This window comes from Muscardinus avellanarius, assembly GCF_963383645.1.
Source record: "Muscardinus avellanarius genome assembly, chromosome: 12".
NCBI classification, from domain to species: domain Eukaryota; kingdom Metazoa; phylum Chordata; class Mammalia; order Rodentia; family Gliridae; genus Muscardinus; species Muscardinus avellanarius.
Window position 1 is genome coordinate 41105821 of NC_137798.1, and position 20907 is coordinate 41126727.

At 37.1% G+C, this 20907-nt stretch overlaps 1 protein-coding gene across 3 annotated transcripts in view; it reads right to left on the bottom strand.

Annotated features, from left to right (window-relative positions):
• Positions 1 to 20907, bottom strand: part of RALGAPA1 (Ral GTPase activating protein catalytic subunit alpha 1) — a gene marked incomplete at both ends in the record, with an annotated part of 259063 nt that overhangs the window by 32251 nt on the left and 205905 nt on the right. For all 3 annotated transcript variants that reach the window (XM_080708297.1, XM_080708295.1, XM_080708296.1), the window contains 2 exons: positions 9119 to 9246; positions 10889 to 11047. In XM_080708297.1, coding sequence (XP_080564423.1) covers positions 9119 to 9246; positions 10889 to 11047 — 287 coding nt within the window. The remainder of the gene's footprint in view (positions 1 to 9118; positions 9247 to 10888; positions 11048 to 20907) is intronic.

The following is a 20907-nucleotide window of genomic DNA, read 5'->3' on the forward strand; positions in this document are numbered from 1 at the left end:
AGATTTTCAAGCAACTAGAGAACCCTATAAAATAAAACAAAATAAAAAGGACAGGGGTATAGTTCAGAGATAGAATACCTCTGAGTTCAACCCCAATGCGGGGAGGAATTTTTTTGCACTAGGGATTGAGCCCAGGGCTTTTCTACCTCTGGGCTACACCCCCAATCCCTTTTATTTTGAAACAAGGACTGACTAAGTTGCTGAAGGACTACTAAATACTTAGGCCTGCTGGCTTTGAACCTGCATTCTTCTTGTCTCAGCCTCCCAAGTACTGGGATTATAGATATGTACCACCATGCCCGGGCTCAAATTTTTTATTTAAGGAATAGAGCTACAATGGGTAAGGGGACATGAAATTAATGCTTTGGAATTATTCTTACTATAAAATACAAATAATAAAACTGCAACATTCTGCTGGGCATGGTGGTGCACATTTGTAATCCCAGAATTTGGGAGGCTGATATGGGAGGATAGTGGTTTGTGGCCAGCCTCAGCTACTTAGTGAGGCCCTTTGCAGCTAAGTGAGACACTGTTTCAAAATAAAGAAGGAAAAATAGGGCTGGGGTATAGCTCAGAGGTAGAATGCCCCTAGGTTCCATCCCCAGTACCACAAAACAAAAACAAAAAAACCCTCCCAATGTTCTTTCCAGGTAATAAATGATGACTAAGATCAAATTTCAAATGCCAAAGGGAGGAATGGGGAAAGAAACAGACCAAATGTTATGTGCATATATGAATGTATCACTGTAAATCTCACTATCATGTATAATTACGATGCACTAATAAATCTAAAATACTCCCTGGTCCTGTGGCTACCTAGAAGCTGCCTGCTTCCTTCTCCAGTGTTGCAATTTAATTCTAATTGCGATCAAACCAATAAAATGAGCTTAGGGGGAAAAAAAACCCCCTAGCTGACAAAATCAGAGGTTGCATGAAAATGCTTTTCAAGTATAAGTAATGCAAGAAACGACAAGTGAAGTAAAGGAGAGGTTTCAAAGCTTGAAAGACAGTCATCAATACTAACAGATTACTGTAATTCTGGCTGCCAGCATGATCGATTTGGGCAGCATATGACAATCAATATTGTCCTCATTTAGTGAACAACATTAGATTCATAGTTACAGAAGATGTTCCTTGGATAAAATTTAAACTGTATTTAATGACCATAAATAGCACAATTTATGCTGTGGAATCTTAGTGGGTACTCTTATTGGGCATAAAATAACTGATCCAGTAATATAATTATCCAAATATAATTAAGTTTATTACATTTTTTACTCCTTCATTTCTTTTATGAGGATTAAAGTATTAACTCTAGTACTTTTTAAAGCTTACTTCTATCTCAATTCCTGTTGTTAAGAATATTGATCTGTTTTAAAATGCAAATTTTCTCCTCAATGATAACTTAATATGGTTTTGTCATAAGCATGCATTTAAAAGTTTTATACATTATATTTTGGAAACTGGCATTTGTTGTTTAAAATGAAATAGATGTTCCTATATTTAAACATCTTAAAATACAAATGTCTAGTTATAAATTATTAAACTTTCATTTAAAAATCAAGTAATGTTATCTGTAAGAAGTCATTGTTACCCAACCTTACGAATTAGAAATTTTGTGCATGTGTATGAATGAGAACTACATGTTTTTCAGATTAATAAAAGATAGGAGTATCTACAATTATAAACAGTTATCTCTCCTTATCTGTAGGGGACCCTCCTGGACACCAAAAATCTGTGGATGCTCAAGTTTCTCATAGAAAATGGTGTAGTATTTGCATAAAACCAAGGTGATCATTCTGTATCCTTTAAATCATCTTCAGATTACGCATAGTAATATCTACATGGCTGCAAATGCTATGTGAATAGCTGTTGCACTGTATTGTTTAGGGAATTATGACAAAAAAGTCTTATTTTTCCCAAGTATTTTCATCCATAGTTGAATTTTAGAATGTGAAACTTATGCCGGGCGTGGTGGCACACACTTGTAATCCCTGTGCTTGGGAGGCTGAGACAGGAAGATTGCGCAGGTTCGAAGCCAGCCTCAGCTACTTAGTGAGGGTCTAAGCAACTTAGTGAGACCCTGTTTCCAAATAAAATATAAAATGGGTCTGGGAGTATAGCCCGGAAGTAGAAAGCCTCTGGGTTCCACCCCCAGTACCATCCCCCCCCAAAAAAAAAGAATATGAAACTTATGGATGCAAATGAACAAATATAATTAAATAGTACAGAAAAACAATTTTCTATGGCTTCCAAACCAAGGCAATTCCTTAGTGTTGTGTGAAGTTCTTTTATTTGACAACAACCTACACCATAAAAGAATGAATCATTGCTCAAAATAATGCAATTTACTACATTTACTAAGTACCTCCAAATTCACTGATCTTACTTAATTGTCACAATTCTGAGATGGCTACTACCATTTTTTTTCCCCCCCAGTACTGGGGATGGAACACAAGGGCATTCTAACTCCAAAAGACACCTCCAGCCCTATTTTTTATTCTTTTGTTTGAAACAAGATCTCACTGAGTTGCAAAAGGCCTCACTAAGTAGCTGAGGCTGTCTGCGAACCATGATCCTCCTGTATCAGCCTCCCAAATGCTGAGATTACAAGTGTGGGCCACCACACCCAGCTTACTCGCATTTTTTTTATAGATGAAGAAAATAAGATTTAAAGATTCTGTGACTTGGGCTAGCAGTGTCGTTCAGTGGTAGAGCACTTGATTAGCCTGCTTGAGATGCTTGGTTCAATCCCTGGCAAAAGCCGGACATGGTGGTACACACTTGTAATTCTAGCGCTTGAGAGGCTGAGACAGGAGGATCGCGCAGGTTCGAAGCCAGCCTCAGCTACTTAATGAGGCTCTCAGCAACTTGGTGAGACCCTGTTTCCAAATAAAGTATAAAATAGGTCTGGGAGTATAGCCCAGAAGTAGAAAAGCCCCTGGGTTCCACCCCCTGTGCTCCCCTCCCCCAAAAATCCCTGACACCACACACTCACACACAAAATTCCTAGCACCACAAAAAGAAAAAAGAAAAAAAGATTCTGTGACTTGACCATGATTACAGGAGGTCAAGATTAGAGGAGGTCAAGTTAAAGTTTTCATTTACCTACTGTAAACCCAGCTTTCATACCTTTAATGTAATGTGAAATTTGAAATAGAATATAAACTTGGGCATAAAGAAAAATAATCCATATCCCCAACATTGTTAATTTTGCATTTTTTTTTCCTTTTTACTTTTTGGTGAGGTGTGCATCTTAAATATTGCTTGTTTCACAAGTTGAGAAAGTTTGTGTTTGAGCTGGGCATGGTGGCACATGCCTATAATCCCAATACTTGGGAGGCTGAGACAGGAAGATTGAAGGATTGTGGCCAGCACCAGCAACTTAGCGAGAATCTATTTCAAAGTAAAAAATAAGCCGGGCATGGTGGTGCACGCTTGTAATCCCCGCGCTTGGGAGGCGGAGACAGGAGGATCGCGCAGGTTCGAAGCCAGCCTCGCTGGCTTGAGACCCTATTTCCAAATTAAAAACAAACAAACAAACAAACAAAAAAACAGGTGTCTGGGAGTGTAGCCCGGGTTTCCAGGAACCCCGGTACCACCAAAATAAATAAATAAATAAATAAAATAAAATAAATAAATAAAATAAAAAAATAGAGCTGGGGGTACAGCTAAGAAAAAAAAGTTTGTGTTTGCTTAATAAACTGAGTCCCTGTTTTATGACACAAGAGGCAGAGTTCTGCATTTTCTAAAAAGATTTAAGGCATTTTTATATATTTTTTAAATAAAAAAAAAATTTTTTGCGGGTCTGGGGATGGAACCCAGGGACATTCGACCACCGAGCTACACTCCCTGCCCTGTTTTTTATTATTTATTTTGAAATAGGGTCTCACTAAATTATGGAGTGCCTCACTAAGTAGCTGAGGCTGTCTGTGAACCATGATCCTCCTGTATCAGCCTCCTAAATGCTGGGATTACAAGCGTGCGCCAACACGCCCGGCTTGATTTAAGGCATTTTTAAATATTAAACACAGGAAAAGTGCAAACTCTTACATATTCACTTCTGTGCTTTGCTTTCAATTGTACCTTAAGTGAAATTAACCTCTGAATGAATGATAGGATCCAGGTGAACTGTAAAAAAGGTAAAGGTCAGAAAGTAGATATCTTCCATGAAGCTAACAGTGTGGATAAAATAATTCTATAGGTACTAATCTGTATATTCACATATGATTATCTACCTTTTTACAGACACCAGGACACAGCAAACCAAAAAGTATATTCCAAGAAATAAATTAAGACCACAAGACTTTTATGAAAGTATTGCAATGAGATGAAAATCAGAATTAAAAGTTAGAAAAGAGTTGGGTGCAGTTGTACACACCTATAATCCTGTATTTGGGAGTCTGAGATAGAAGGATCGTAGGCTCATGGCCAGACTCAGCATCTTAGCCAAGCCCTCAGCAACTTAGTTTCAAAATAAAAATAAAAAATAAAAATATGGCTGGATGTGCATGTCAGAGATAGAATATTCCTGGGTTCAATTCCCAGTACAACAAGAAATAAAATAAAGTTAGAGAAGGGAGGATTTGTCATTAAATACCTTTCTCTGTACAAAATACTGTATATTGTATAAAATACTGTATTTTATAGAAAATACTGTATATGGGAAGTGGAGCTGAAAGTCTTTTCTTTTTTCTTTTTTGTGGTATCAGGGAGAGAACCAGGGCCTCATACATGCCAGACTAGCACTCTACCAATGAACTATATCCTCAGCCCCTAAAATTCCTAAGAAGGCTTGTGGTGTAAAAACTTTAAAAATGGAAAGCTGTGCTTATTCTTTATAAAGAATGAGGTCTTTTTCATTTGACGTACACATGCTCAACTCTCAGGACGATCATCAAGCAGGACTTTTCCAACTTTAAAAGGCACACAAATTCCCTGGAGACTGTGTGAAGATGTAGATTAGGATGCAGTCCACAGAGGTGGAGTGCTTGCCAAGATTCTACACTTCCAATAGGTGGCCAGGTTGAGGTGTTGCTGCTGTTGTGGGTCTGGGGTTTGAGTAGCAAGACCTCAGAATAGGTGGTAGAACTAAATATAGCCCAGAGTTGTCTGAAAATTTCACTATTGTGAACCAGTTACTATTTTGATTGTGTAAATTGATATTTACATCAAGGGTCTGATTTTTTAATTTTTACTTTTTATCTATAATTTTTACTTTTTATCTACAATTTATTTTAAATTGACTAGGTTCTTGCTACGTTTCTGTCCCTGGACTCTGTCTAGTACTTCAATAATATTCTCTTAAAAAAGAATAATAATAGCCAGGCATGGTGATGCATGCTTGTAATCCCAGCATTTGAGAGGATGAGACAGGAGGATCACGGTTCGTGAATAGCCTCAGCTACTTAGAGAGACCCTATGCAACTCAGTGAGACTCTGTTTCAAAATAAAGAATTAAAAAAAAAATAGGGCTGGGTGTGTAGCTCAGAGGCAGAATGCTTCTGGGTTTCATCTCTAGTACCACACATAAAAAAAAAGAATAATAATAACACAATGATTGCCGGGCATGGTGGCGCACGCTTGTAATCCCCGTGCTTGGGAGGCAGACAGGAGGATCGCGCAGGTTCGAAGCCAGCCGTACTGGCTTAAGAGACCCTGTCTCCAAAGAAAAACATAAAAAACAGGTCTGGGAGTGTAGCCCGGAGGTAGAAGGGCTTCCAGGAACCCCAGTACCCCCCCCCCCACAAAAAAACCCCACAATGATTCATATTTCTATAGAAGTTACTATGTGCCAGGAACTGTTAACTTAAATACTCACAGCACCCATGAGCTAAGTACTATAATTATTCCTTTCTTACAGGTGAGAAAACCGAGGCACATAAAATAAACTTACTCATATCTATACCGAAAAAGTATGTGACAAACCGGAATATACTATTTAGGAGCGCTTTTGTAAATCAGACAAGCTGGAATTATTCACCCCATCTGTCAATTTTTGTTAAATCCCATTTTAGTTTTCATCATATTTTATAAAATATTGAGCCTACCTCCTAGAAGCCAGTGACTTTGATATTTATCCAGAATAAAAGATGTTAGTTTTGTGTTACTGTAATAAAACACATGAGATAATTTTAAAAAAAGAAAAAATGAAAGCTGTGCTTATGGGTTGAATGAATCAATCACATCTGGGTGAGGTGACTTTCAAGATTCCAGGCCCCCAAAGTAATGGAAATGGTCCTGACTTTTGGGTAGCTCAGTAGTGTTCACAAAAACCACTAAAAGGTCTTCCTACTTGAGTAAACCTTCCTGAATGCTTCAAAAACAATAAACAGACCACCACACAGTTTTCAAAACAATCTTCAAAAACAACCAATAGACTGCATAGTCAGGCAAGTGATACAGAAAATTAACACATGTGGGGGCATAGTGGCACATGAGTTGCCCAGTTCTTGAGAGTCTAAGATAGGAGGATCATAGTATGGACGCCAGTCTTACCAACTCAGAAACACCCTGTTTCAAAATAAAAAATAAACTGGGTATGGTGATGCACGCTTGTAATTCCAGTAGTTGGGAGGCAGAGACAGGAGGATACCAGGTTCATGGCCAGTCTCAGCCTCAGACACTTAGTGAGGCCCTCCAACAACTTAGTGAGAGCCTGTTTCAGAAGTAGGGCGGGGGATGTAACCCGAGTTCAACCCTCAGTACCCCTCCCACGCACACACAAAAGAGCTGCAGGTATAATTCAGAGGTAGAATGTCCCTGGGTTCAATCCCCCCACACTGAACTCACTTGCTCAATTTCTATACTACTTACTCACTGAATTTGTCCACTGAAATTTCTTGCCACTTTGTAGATCTCTGCTGGATTTCTCCCAGTTTAAAGTCTATTTCTTATCTTTTTTTTTTTTTTTTTAAAGATGGGGTCTTACTACCTTGTCCAGGTTGGCTTCAAACTTGTGGGGCTCAAGCAATCTTCTCGCCTCAGCCTTGCAAGTAGTTGGGCCTACAGATGCGTATTCCAAATTATATGTTTAACAACACAAAGTTCCTAAATTCTTATCATTTCATTAGTAACAATTTCAAATCGGAGGTTTTCAACCTACAGTGAGTGAAGATATGTCACAAATAAAAAGTGCTATATAAATGTCATTAATATTTATCATTGTACCACAATGACCCATATGTAATTTCATTTTAGAGTGTCAGAATGTATGAAGAATTGTATAGGAATAAGAGTACTTAAGTAGTTTCACCAAAAGAAGAAAACATATGTGGCAGACTACCAAGTTATAAATCCATTTCATGTAGAATGGAGCACATTTTTTAAAAAAGGTCCCCCTTTAAATCTTAAAATTTGTAGTTTATTATGTTAAGAGGAAAATAACAATGAATTTTATTTGGGGGGGTACTAGGGACTGAATCTAGAGGCATTCTATCTCTGAGATATACCCCCAACCCCCCTTTTTAAAAAAAATTTTGAATAAACAGGGTCTCACTATATTGCTGAGGTTGGCCTTGAACACATGATTCTCTTGTCTCAGCCTCCCAAATACTGTGATTACAGGATCACCACTATGCCTGGCAACAATGAAATATTTTTTTAATATGCATTTATTGGTGCGTTATAGTGTCACTAATAATAATGTTAATCATGTTGACAGTAAAAAAATGTATAAAAATACAACTTCACTTTAGAAAGGAGTATCAGAAAATAATTTAAAAATTTGTGCATACTGTGTGCTTTACACATAATGAGTCACTGTCAGTTCTCATAATACAGGTAGATATTATCACCATTCTCAAGTAACAAATAAGTAAATTAAAGCTTGTAAAAGTTAAATAACATGACCAAGGATATATAATTAAGGAAAGCCAGAATTTGAGTCCATACAATCTGGCTCCAGAAGCTCCATTCTTAGGCACTGCATTAACTCTCATACCTCCACGTTTCTGTTTGTGTTGTTCCCTGTATTAGGAAGGCTCTTCTTAATCTCATCAATCTGATTAACTCTTATTTGTCTTTCAAGATTGATATAATCCTTACAATTGTCAGAAATGTCTCCTGATGATAGTATCCCTTCCAGCTGAGTAAGAGGCCCCTTGATAGAATACATGCTGCATGTATCTCTATAAAAGCACATATACTGAAAACAATGTTTCCTCAACTAGACTGAATTCTTTGCAATGACCATTTGGTTATTTTTGTACCTCTAGAGCGGTATAATGCAAGGCAAATAATGTAATTAACTAACCAAAAGATTAACGCGGGTGTGGTGGCGCACGCTTGTAATCCCTGTGCTTGGGAGGCAGAGGCAGGAGGATCACGCAGGTTCGAAGCCAGCCATGCACGCTGGCTTAGGAGACCCTGTTTCCAAATAAAAATGTAAAAATAGGTCTGGGGAGTGTAGCTTGGAGGTAGAAGGGCTTCCAGGAACCCCAGTACCACCAAAAAAACAAAAAACAAAAAACAAAAAACAAAAAACAAAAAAACAACAACAACAACAAAAAAAAAACGAAGAAGATACATCACTGAAATATCATAACCACTCAATCACTGGGAGGAACTCCACCCATTTGTCAATAAACATGAGCTGAGCAGGGCATGGTGGTGCACACTTGTAATCCCAACATTTGAGAGGCTGAGACAGAAGGATCTGGGTTCGGGGCCAGCCTCAGCTACTTAGTGAGGCCCTCTGCAACTTAGTGAGACCCTGTTTCAAAATAAAGAATAAAAATAGGGCTGGGGTGTAGCTTGGAGGTAGAATGCCCAGCACTACAAACAAACAAACAAGCCGGGTGTGGTGGCGCACGCTTGTAATCCCTGCGCTTGGGAGGCTGAGACAGGAGGATCATGCAGGTTCGAAGCCAGCCTCAGCTACTTAGTGAGGCTCTCAGCAACTTAGTGAGACCCTGTTTCTAATAAAAGATAAATGGGTCTGGGAGTATAGCCCGGAGGTAGAAAGCCCCTGGGTTCCACCCCCAGTACCACCAAAAACAAACAAACAAACAAACAAAGAAACTGGAACTAACTAAAAAGTCTTCAGAAATAAGAAATACATACCTTGGAAAGTAGGCATACATTAGAGTAGAAACCATACTGTTTAAAAAAAGGATACAAGTTTTGATATAATGGAATCAACGATTTTAGAGCACGGCTTGCATTTATAGCGGTTGCTCGAACCATAATGGGTAGAACCTTCCCATTCACAATAGCACCATCAAAGAGTGGACCAAAAAAGGGAACCTGGTAGAGAAATGAGAACATAAATTTATATTCAAAAGTGTTTCTTCTGCTTCTGTGGTTCTTTCCTCAGTAAAAATATCCAAGAATTCAACTATTTTCTATGATAGATCATTTATACTATGATAGTAAACAAATAAAAATATCAAAGGTCTGTAGGATATCTACTTGAAAGAGCTATGTGCTTTATTTAACTGACTATACATTCTGCCAATTTTCAAATTTTTGTGGTTTCAATTGTACAGAAAATTTCAATGCTGGAAGTAAATTCCTTTTTTTCCTGTTGAGCAAACACAAGAAAGATAGGCAGGAAGTTCTACTATAAAACTTAAAATATTTATAGCTGGTTTATTAGAAAAGAATTCATGTTTTGAAATTAAATGTTTTTTATCAGTTGACTGATAATTACTAAAGTTATTCTATTCATAGCTGAAGGTAGCACTCAGTGGTTAGAGCCTAGTGTGTTTGATGCACTGGGTTTAATGCCAAGCATCACACACACTCAAAATTATTCTATTTGAATATGGTTGGTACAAATGGTAGCTAAAGCAAAGGAAATAAGTTATACGTAGTATAGAATTTTAGGTTTGGTAGCTACATATTGTCTCTGTTGGAGATTCTTTTTCACCTTCTTAAAAAGATAAAAGTGCAGCCGGCCGGGCGTGGTGGCGCATGCTTGTAATCCCCGCGCTTGGGAGGCAGAGACAGGAGGATCGTGCAGGTTCAAAGCCAGCCGCGTGTGCTGGCTTAGGAGACCCTGTTTCCAAATTTAAAAAAATGTAAAAATAGGTCTGGGAGTGTAGCCCGGAGGTAGAAGGGCTTCCAGGAACCCCAGTACCACCACCAAAAAAAAAAAAAAAAAAAAAAAAGTGCTTTAAGAATGTAAAGGGAAAAACATCCTTAGCTTGTGGGCTGTACAAAACCAGGCTGTGGGGTCATGGTTTATCTATACCAGAGGTATAGATAAAACCTTAAAAAATCCCTGACCATCAGCAAAATCCACAAATGGAAAACTTACCCAATTCAAGGAATTCTGAAGATTCTAAATGAACTGTCAATTAGTAAATTTTCTTTAAAAATAAAAAGGAGGTATACAACAAAATATTACCAGACCTTTACTATCTTAAAGGATATGCATTTGCAACAGTGGTTTAACCCTAGGGCATATTCAAGACATCCAACTGCTGGAAAGGTTACAGAACGACTTGGCTTTAAAAAAAAATTAAGGTTCTCATTTATTATGCAACATGACTAAATCAAGTAATCTCTGTAAGATATAAAGACTAAAAAAATATAGAATTTATATATCCCTAAAGGGAAGAATTGTTTCTTACTAAGTCTTTAGAATATGAATTATTCTTTTAATGAGACAGGTCATTTTGTGACATTAATATAAAGGAATTCTCACTCTTGCACTATCTAGCCATCTCCCAGCTGAGCACAGGCTCTTGCTATTTCTTCTTTTCTTCAAAGCTTCTGAAACAGGCTTAAGACAATCTATACAGCTGCCAGAATCTGGGTTGCATTTCTCCCATTTTCACAACTTGATGCCTGGTCCAATTTTTCTTCTGTAAGATGAAAACAATTCACAAACCTACAGAGAACTAAAAATCTATGATTAAAATGGAAGCTAAGGAGTTCTTACCTCTGGTTTTTTCATTATCTGGATACTGAACATGTGATTTTTCATCGGATATATCACAATAAGGACATCACCAAATTCTGTAGGAATGATTCCTCTCCTATAGTCTCTAGTATGCTCTGACCAAACGATGTGTACTTCATCATTTCCTAAGTGTCTCAACTGGAAAACCAAGAAAATAATTTAGAGTACTTTACAAAAGCTCTGGAGTATAGTCATACAACTAGTAACAGCAACATACGATAAAAAAGAGAAAAGATAAAGAACTAAAAATTGCTTAAATTTCATTTGATCATTTTCACAACACATGATACACAAACACTCAAAGACATTAGGAAATACTGCATATGACAAATTAGGAAATACTGCATATGACAAGTTAATTTCAAATTTAGTTCATAAATTTGTTAAGATTCACATATAGCTCACTCCTTTTAACTAGCAGCTGCACCAATTTTCAACTACCAAACCTTTTAAAGGGTTGTTTAAAAGAGTGAATGATTTGAGATTCTTCTTTTTTTTTTCTGGCTACTCTCTGAAAGTGCTAGTGAAGAGCTAAGTGGCCTCAAGGAGGCAAAAGGAAATTAAACAAATAGACAATTCATAAATTGGATAATCACTTGTTGAGTGAGAGAAAGCTAATTATGTTTGGTTTAACAAGTTACTTTCCAGGTTTTCTTTGCCTATGAAACTTAGAAATTCCTCCAAACAGATATTTTAAATTGAGTTACAAAGGGCCTCACTAAGTAGCTGAGGCTGTCTGTGAACCGTGATCCTCCTGTCTCAGCCTCCCGAATGATGAGATTACAAGCCTTTGCCACCACGCCTGGCTGATATTTTGAGATTTATTAGACCCTCAAAAACTGTTATTTAGATATCTGTGGTGCTCACAAAGGTGTTTCTGGTACTCTAAGAAAATTAATGTTATGAAAATTAAAACTTAAAGCACTCAAAAGCTGGATTTCTAGTAAGTTATTGGAAATATAAATTTAATGGTTATTCTTCTTAAATTATCTTCCTGGAGATAACTGTATAAATATAAATTTTATTATCAAATTTTATTATTCTAGAACACTTATTTATTCTGCCACTGAAAGTATCTACCCTTGGTACATCTCAGAGGCTTTGCCAATACTTTCAGGTAACTGGACACACTGCAGGTGGGCTATCACTAACACTTATGCTATAAGCTTCCATATAGGCAATTTCTACTTCTAAAATACACTATTTTGAATTAAAGCATTGGGTAGGCAAAAAACTTAAATGTAAGACTTAAAGAAAGGAGCTACGTCCAATTACTGAAAGGTTTTCTTCTGTCACTCCTTATCCCTGGAATTAACTCCTTATACCTGTATACAACAAAAATGGAATGATACAAATGTGGGATGTGGACTTTGTGACATTTTTAAAAAGAAAAAAATTGCACAACTTAGAAAAGCCATGGCTCTATAATTTCATTTTTTAATCAAAATACTTTAAAAATATCCTTCCTATACAGCCATCCCCATGTGTCAGCTTCCCTAATAGGTTTATGTTAACTGAATACAAAAGAAATGTGAAATAAATTTAACCAGAAGGGATGATCCAATCTAATTTTGATACATTAATGTCATATGCTGTACATGTTACAATAGTAGCCAGATCTAATACTAAGCTCCAGGCTATACTGAGATTTCCAAATGGCAGATTGTTCTAAGTGATATCAAGTATAATTGAAGTAATAAACGATAGTAAAAGCTGAGCACACTGTCAGAAAGAATTTAAGTATTTACTTTTTAAAATTAAATGAGTTAGGTTAGGAAAGACAAGACAACTGAAATAATGCAGGTCTCAATTTACAGAAAATTCCTTTTATTTATCTGCTACATTAACCCTTGAACTCTTGCCAAAACTATCTATAATTTCTAGTGTCCACTTATCTAAAAAAACAAGAGAAAAGGCCGACTGTACTTTTATCTTAAACCATAGCTTGTCTTCAAATATCTTCCACACAGTATTAAAAGTTTGTTATGGAAGTTTAATGGAAAAGAGCACATATTTTTGCCAAGATGTTGTAATAAAGATTTCTGACATCGAACCATGTGTGTAACAAAGTCAATCTAAACATGCTCAAACATTTTAAGAAAAAAGTCATAAAAACTCTTACCATTTACATTCAAATGCTAAAGAGTAATGATTTTGTGCTGTCGTGATGTGGCATGTTTTTACTTTTTACGTCTTTAGAACCTGCTGTATGCTGGGCATGGTGGCCTATGCCTATAATCCTAGTACCTGGGAGCGTGAGACAGAAAGATCACAGGTTTGAGGCCAACCTGGGCAACTGAGAGCCTGTCTCAAAATAAAAAGGCCTGGGTAGAGCTCCGTGGTAGAGTGTCCTTGTATTCAACCCCTGGTACCACCAAAACCCCAAACAAAACAACATATGAACTCCCAACCCTGCTGTATAATAAACACAAATTGAGAAATTGTCAATCACTGCTCTGTATTTTAGGAATTTTTGAAACAATACATTTTTAGTGATTAAAATTAATTTACATGTTATGAACATGGTAATACATTAAAAGTCATAAACATACTTACAGATCTATCACTAAGACTGTATCTTTTCAACTTGTCCACAAACAAGAATTTAGTTAAATGCTTTATACAGTCTAGGGTTGTGTCCCTGATCTAGTAATCCTATTAGAACAAATTAAGTAATTTTGATGTGATTGTTATGGTGGACTTATGGCGGCTCTTAGTGATCACTACTTCATTATCTAAGTGCTTACAACCATCTGTTTAATAATCCTATTTTGCCAGGCATTGACATGGAATTCATGAATGTTGGTAAATTCTGCACTCTGGCCAGCCCTGTACACTTTTGTGAAAATAAGATGCTTGCCATTGCTATAAATTCAATGTCTGTGTCCCCTTAAAATTCATGTTGAAATCCTAACTGCCAATGTGATGGTATTGGGAGGTGCGTACTTTGATAGGTGATTAAGAGCATAAGGGTTCTTTGATACAGGATTAGTGCTTTTATAAAAGAGACCCCAGAGAGCTTGCTTGCCGCTTCTGCCACATGAAGTTACACTAAGAACACAGCGACTGTGAACCAGGAAGTGGTCCCTAACCAGATACGAATCTGTCAGTGCTAGACTCCACAACTGTGAAAAACACATTTCTGCTCTTTGTAAGCCATCCAGTCTATGGTATTCTGTTGCTGCATCTCTAATGAACTAAGATATCCATTTTTATGACAGTGCTCTCCTCCATGATTATCAACAGGGATTCCAGAGTTAGATTTTCTCAGTGTCATAAAATAACATTCATCTGGTACTGGAGACTAGAATTCATGCAAAGTAACTACATTATCTCTTGGCATAAAATCAGTTTACCTCTCTAGGTCCCTAATTTTTATTAAAGGCATCTACCAACTAATTATAGCTACTCAGGATCAAAAGCTGAGAGGCTCCTTGATTCTACTGGTTTCTACCTACTCTAATAAGCCCTTCATTAACCTTAACATTCTTTTTTGTACTTTCCTTCCTATTTCTTTTACTGTTGCCCTAGATAATCAGATGCGGACCCTCCTACATACCTAGACTATTTCCTGAGATCTTAAAAGGTCTTCTCTCTTCCTCTCCTTCACTCCTCCCAATCGACTTTCTTCGTTGATTGGAAAATTTTATCTGAGAGCTCACTGAGTATACTGTGCTAGCTCTTGCAAATGCACCAACGAAGAAAAATAGACATGGTCTCTGCTCTCAACATTTTGGGTCCAGTGGAGGAAATAGAGTGAAATAATTAAATACTATATAAATGAATAATTAAGAACACAGATAATGTACTAAATATATTTTTCTGAATACAAAAAACTGATCTATAATGGCACTTGAACTAAAAGCTGAAGAGCACACAGAAGTTAATGAGGTTAGGCAGTTACTTCAGGACAACTGCTATGTATGTAGAAACTATTCTCACGGCCCCAAGCCCTCGGTTTTTTTAATCTATATTCCAGAATTTATTCTTAGCAAAACATACACTACCATATACCCCTCAATCATGTAAAAGAGTATCCTTTCATATGCATTTTATAGTCACAAATATCTTCATACATTCATTTGCTACCTGGATTATTCATTTTTACCAACTAAGAAAGGCTTCTTGAAAGCAAAAGCCTGGTATCTAGTACTATGCCTTTGCATAGTGTGGACATCTAATAAATATTGCTGGCTATTAATAGGACAGTACAAGGTGCCAAAAATATTCACTAGAGAAAAGACAAGTCTTTTCAACAAGTGGTGCTGGGAAAGCTGGTTACCCATATGAAGAATGAAATTAGACCCTTAATCTCTCACTCTGCATGGAAGCCAACTCAAGAGGGAACAAAGATCTAGAAACCAAACAATTACTCGAAGAAAACATAAGACCAACTCCAACACAGAGACATTGATAAAGACTTCCTCAACAAGAATCCTAAAGCTTGGGAAATAAAACCAAGAATCCATAAGTGGAATGCCATCAAATTAAAAAGCTTTAGGGGATATACCAAAGATATACCAAGAGTTTGAAGATAGCATCTACAGAATGGGAGAAAATCTTGGCCAGCTACTCTTTTGATAAAAAAACAATATCTAGAATATATAAAGAACTTAAAAAACACCCAAATTACAAATAACCGAATTTAAAAATGGGATATTTAACTGAATAGAATACTTCTCAAAAGAAATCCAATCGAGCATTGTGGTGAACACCTGCACTCCTCAGACTGAGATGGAAGGATCACAGGTTTGAGGTCAGTCTCAGACTCTTAGTGAGAACCTGTTTCCAAACAAAAAATAAAAAAGACTGGGGGTGTAGCTAAGTGGTAGAATGTCCCTAGGTACAATTCCCAGTACCTGCCCCTGCAAAACAAAACAAAAAACCAAACAAAATTCAAATGGCCAAGAAATATATGTAAAAATATTCAACCTCATTAGCTAGCACTTAGGGACATGCAAATCAAAACTATACTGGGAGTCCATGTAACTCCAATTAGAATGAAAATCATCAAGAATACAAACAATAATAAATACTGGTAAGGATATGGGGAAATAAAAACTCTTATATAGGGTTGGTGGGATTGTAAATTAGTAAAGGCACTATGGAATTCAGTCTGGAGGTTCCTCAAAAGACTAGGAATGGAACCACCATTTGATCTAGCCATGCCACTCTTCAGTATCTTTCCAAATGAATTAAAGTTAGAATACAATAGTGATATATGCATACCCATGTTTACAGCATCATAATTCACAATAGCCAAATTATGGAACTAACCCAACTGTCCATCAACAGATGAATGACAGAGAAAATGTGGTATATACACAGAATGAAATTTTACTCAGTCATAAAAAAGTGCAAATCAGGTGTGGTGGCGTACACTTGTAATCCCAGTACTTGTGAGGCTGAGACAGGAGGATCATGGGTTCGAGGCAAGCCTCAACAACTTAGTGAGACCCTGTTTCAAAATAAAATGAAATAGGGCTGTGGATATATCTCAGAGGTAGAATGCCCTTGGATTCAATCCCCAGAACCACCCCCCCCGCCCCACCACACACACACACACACAGCAAACAAATGCCATTTGCAGGAAAATAGATGGAACTAGAGAATATTATGCTAAGTAAAGTAAGCCAGATTCAGATAGTCAAGGGTCTTATGTTTTCTCTCATATGTGGAAGCCAGAGAGAAAATAGCCTTCAGCCAATGAGGAAAGAACAGTAGATAGTAGAATAGTGGAAGGGGACCTGGAGAGGGAGATGAAAGGCAAAATGAGGCTTGAGAAAGGGAACAGTTCAAATAAGATGATGTCCACACAAGACATCACCAACATGACTGGGTAGGGAGGAAGAAGGAGCAGGTTGGGATAGAGGGAAAAACAAGTTATATGTGCATCTATTTATGTATCACTTTGAATCTCACTATAATGTATACCAATGCAATAAAAGCATAAAAAATAAAACAAAAAGATAGCAAAACAATACTATTTTAGTAAATTTCTATCATTTATCAAACCCCAATAGGCCTGTTTCTAGATGCTAGCCGTTTAGCAGTAACAACAAAAAAGTCTTGATCATGATCTTGATATTTCCTGTGGGAGGAGCCAGAAAGTAAACAGGTTATCTTTACATTGTGGTAACTGCTACAAGGAAAATAACATATGGTAATATGATAGTGTTCCTAAGTAGAAGCAGGCTTCTTTAGTTAGAATGGTCTGAAAAGATCTTTCTGAGAAACTGTGAAGTGACTTTGATAACAGAACAATAAAAATGAGGAAACATGAAGAAAAAACATTTTGAACTGAGAGAACAGTTAAGTGTATACATCTTCTGATATGTGATGGAGCTTGGTAGAATGGCATATGAGTAAGAAGGCGACAGGAGAGATCAGAGATAAAGGTGAGAAGGTGCCAAATCATGGAGGCCATAGTGAGCAATTAAAATTTTATTCTACACACAATAATAAACTACTACTAGCCTATCCAAATTATACCATTCACAATGGTGAGACAAATTTTCACTGATGATGTCAGGAGGACATTTATAAAAATTATGGTTATGGTTAGAGACTATAATACTAAAATAAAATTATATTTGGGACTGAAATTATATTTGGGAATGAAACTGAGTAAAATTACACAGTACTTACTAATTACAATATCAACGTCACTTAGATTAAAATAATGAAAAATTTTTATTACTTAAACTTCAGTTTTTAAAATTCACATTCCACATTATATTTTATATATAGTTCTATAGAAAGTATCTTACATTTTAAACTTATTTTTACATAAAAATAAAAAAGTTTAAATTCAAATTTGACCAAGCAAATCTACAAGACTCAGCCATGTATGAAACTGTTGTGACCAAATTTCAAGACAGAAAATGAAATGCTGTCCATTACACTAACAGTATTTCAGAGGAAAACGACTTAAATAAAGTGCTTCTTTCCCCTCTTTTGGGGGGTCCAGGAAATGAAAGATAGACTAGAGAGTCCAACTAAGTATGTTACAATTATCTCAACTTGATCTTCATCAAACTTCTAAAAGGATGATTCAGCTACCTTGGGAGCAGAGTATCAGCAAGTGGCTAGAACAAGGAGACAGAGGAAATGAGAGAGGCTCCTGTGAACACTTTATACCAATGCTTACAGCACTTTTGATTTTTAGGGGTGAATACACTCGGTTAAGTGGAAATTATTTTTAACCATTTTCCATCAATCTTCCTCAGGTAGAGATAATTTATAGAACAGATGGCTTGAACTGGGGTTATATCAGGATTTTTGATATGGTGGTATAACATTTCTAAGAGAGACTACTAGACTGAATGGTTAATTTGTTCAAAAAGTATAGTCTATGTTATAAAAATTCTGGTGCTACTACCTTAGGCCTTGAAACATCTCTTCACAAGAAATAAAAATGCTACACTTAAATAGGTCCAAGGATCTATTTAGTTCACATTCTGAGAAAATAAAAAAGTTTAAAAATAATTTACCAAAACACATGATATTTTAAATAAAAAGTCAGAACTAAAATTAGTTTCTACAAAATGGATATAAATGATTTTCTCCTACTAAGTTTAAAACAAAGAACCAGAGTCATAAATAATTCTAGCTTGCCAGAGGCATGGCAATTTCTTTATACTGACTGTTGACTATCTAATTTAATTAGAGGTATTAAACTCCATGCTGAGGTCAACAAGCCTTACTTCCTCCAATATTACACTTCAACTGCTGCTCATTAATGTGTCTACTGAATGGATTAACACACCTGAAGATATATGTATAAAGGACAGAGGGGACAACCTAATGATACCCAATTGTTCATTTGTAATAGGACACATGTTCGAGGCCTCAACTTATTACCACTAATGTGGAATTTATTAAATTCAGGAGAAAAAATACCAATACAGAAAGTAATTTTTTATTAAGAAGAACTGGTGTAAGACAACTGGCTTCTAGGATTAAGTTTAAGCATTTCAGCCTATTAAAAAATAAGTGATTCTAACACAACTAAAACATAAGCCTATTATTGAGAAAAATCTTACTAGGACTCTGAGAAAATTAAGAGTAAGAGTCACTGAAAATAGAGAAAAGGGAAAATCAGTACGCAGAGAAACTAATGTCTATAAGTTTGATTTCTACGAGAAGATCTTTTAGCTATAATTTAATTATGAGATCAGGTAAATATTTTCTTTCTATTAGACTTTACAAGCCAACAATCCTTTAGGTTGCTTTTTTTAAAACTTAAAAGTAAAGGAATTTATCTAGCCTGGGTAATCTTCCTTAATAATAAACAGGTATAATAATCTTAACAATTATGGTAATCTACACGCTTACATTATAAAAGTTATAGAAATTATAAACATGTGCTTGCTTTTTTTTTTTTTTTTTTTTTTGCGGGTCTGGGATGGAACCCAGAGGCATTTGACCTCTGAGCTACACCCCCTGCCCAATTTTTTATTCTTTATTTTGAAACAGGATCTCACTGAGTTGCAAAGGGCCTCACTAAGTAGCTGAGGCTGTCCGCGAACTGCGATCCTCTGGTCTCAGCCTCCCAAATGCTGGGATTACAAGCGTGCGTCACCACACCCGGCTATGTGTTTGCATTTAAAGACATTAGAAGGGCCTGGCACAGTGGTACACACCTGTGATTCCAGTACTTGGGAGGCTGAGACATGAGGACTGCAGTTCATGGCCAGCCTCAGCAACTTATGAGGCCCTCTGCAACTTATATCCTATTTCAAAATAAAGAATAAAAAAGGCCTTGGGCTTTATGCCCAGTACCCTGCCTCCCCCCACCCCCAAATAGGGCTGGAAGTGTAGTTCAGAGATAGAATGCCCCTATGTTCCATCCCTAGCACCACAAAAATAAATAAAGGAAGGAAGAAAAAAAGAAAAAGAATGATTCTGGCTACTTAAACGCATGAAATACTATGCAATGTAACTGCCTCAAGTCTTCTTTACTAAATAATTGGTAAAAATACCAGTAATTTTGCATTTAAAATTTAAAGCTAGCTGGGTGTGGTGACGCACACTTGTAATCTGTGCGCTTGGGAGGCGGAGACAGGAGGTTCGCGCAGGTTCGAAGCCTGCCTCGCTGGCTTAAGAGACCCTGTTTCCAAATAAAAATATAAAAAAAGGTCTGGGAGTATAGCCCGGAGGTAGAAGGGTTTCCAGGAACCCCAGTACCACACACACAGAAAAAAAATTAGAGCTAAAGCCGGGCGAGGTGGCGCACACTTGTAAACCCAGCATTCGGGAGGCTGAGACAGGAGGATCGCGGTTTGTGGACAGCCTCAGCTACTTAGTGAGGCCTTTTGCAACTCAGTGAGACGCTGTTTCAAAATAAAGAATAAAAAATGCAGCTGGGGCTGGGCGTGGTGGCGCACGCACGCTTGTAATCCCCGCGCTTGGGAGGCAGAGACAGGAGGGGGATCTCCCGCAGGTTCGAAGCCAGCGCTTAAGAAACCCTGTTTCCAAATAAAATATAAAAACAGGTTTGGGAATGTAGCCCGGAGTTAGAAGTGTTCCATCTCCAGTAAAACACACACACACACACACACACACACACACACACACACACACACACACAAAAAAAAAAAAAAAAAAACCAAAACTTAACTATAATATCACAGTAATCAAAAAAGTATGAGGTGACGGGAGGAGAGCAACCTCACGAGGGAAACAGTTCAAACGTCTAATGCAGGAAGATGGAAGATGGTGACTCTGAGATAGTAGGTGTTCAGGACACTGACTGAGACTCTGAACTCTATCACTGAGAAGACAGCTTTTGGACAAAGAAAAGTAGTGAATAACTCAACAAACAACCAAAGTTGAAAAGTGGCAGAATCAGAACTAGAAGAAAGAGGAGAGGACAATAAAGCACTCCATGTGTCTCATTGGAATGGAAAGAAATGGTGGTATCCCCATCTTGGCCAGGCCATGCAGGGCTGGGGGTGTATCCTGGAGGTAGAATGTCCCTGGGTTCCATTCCCAGT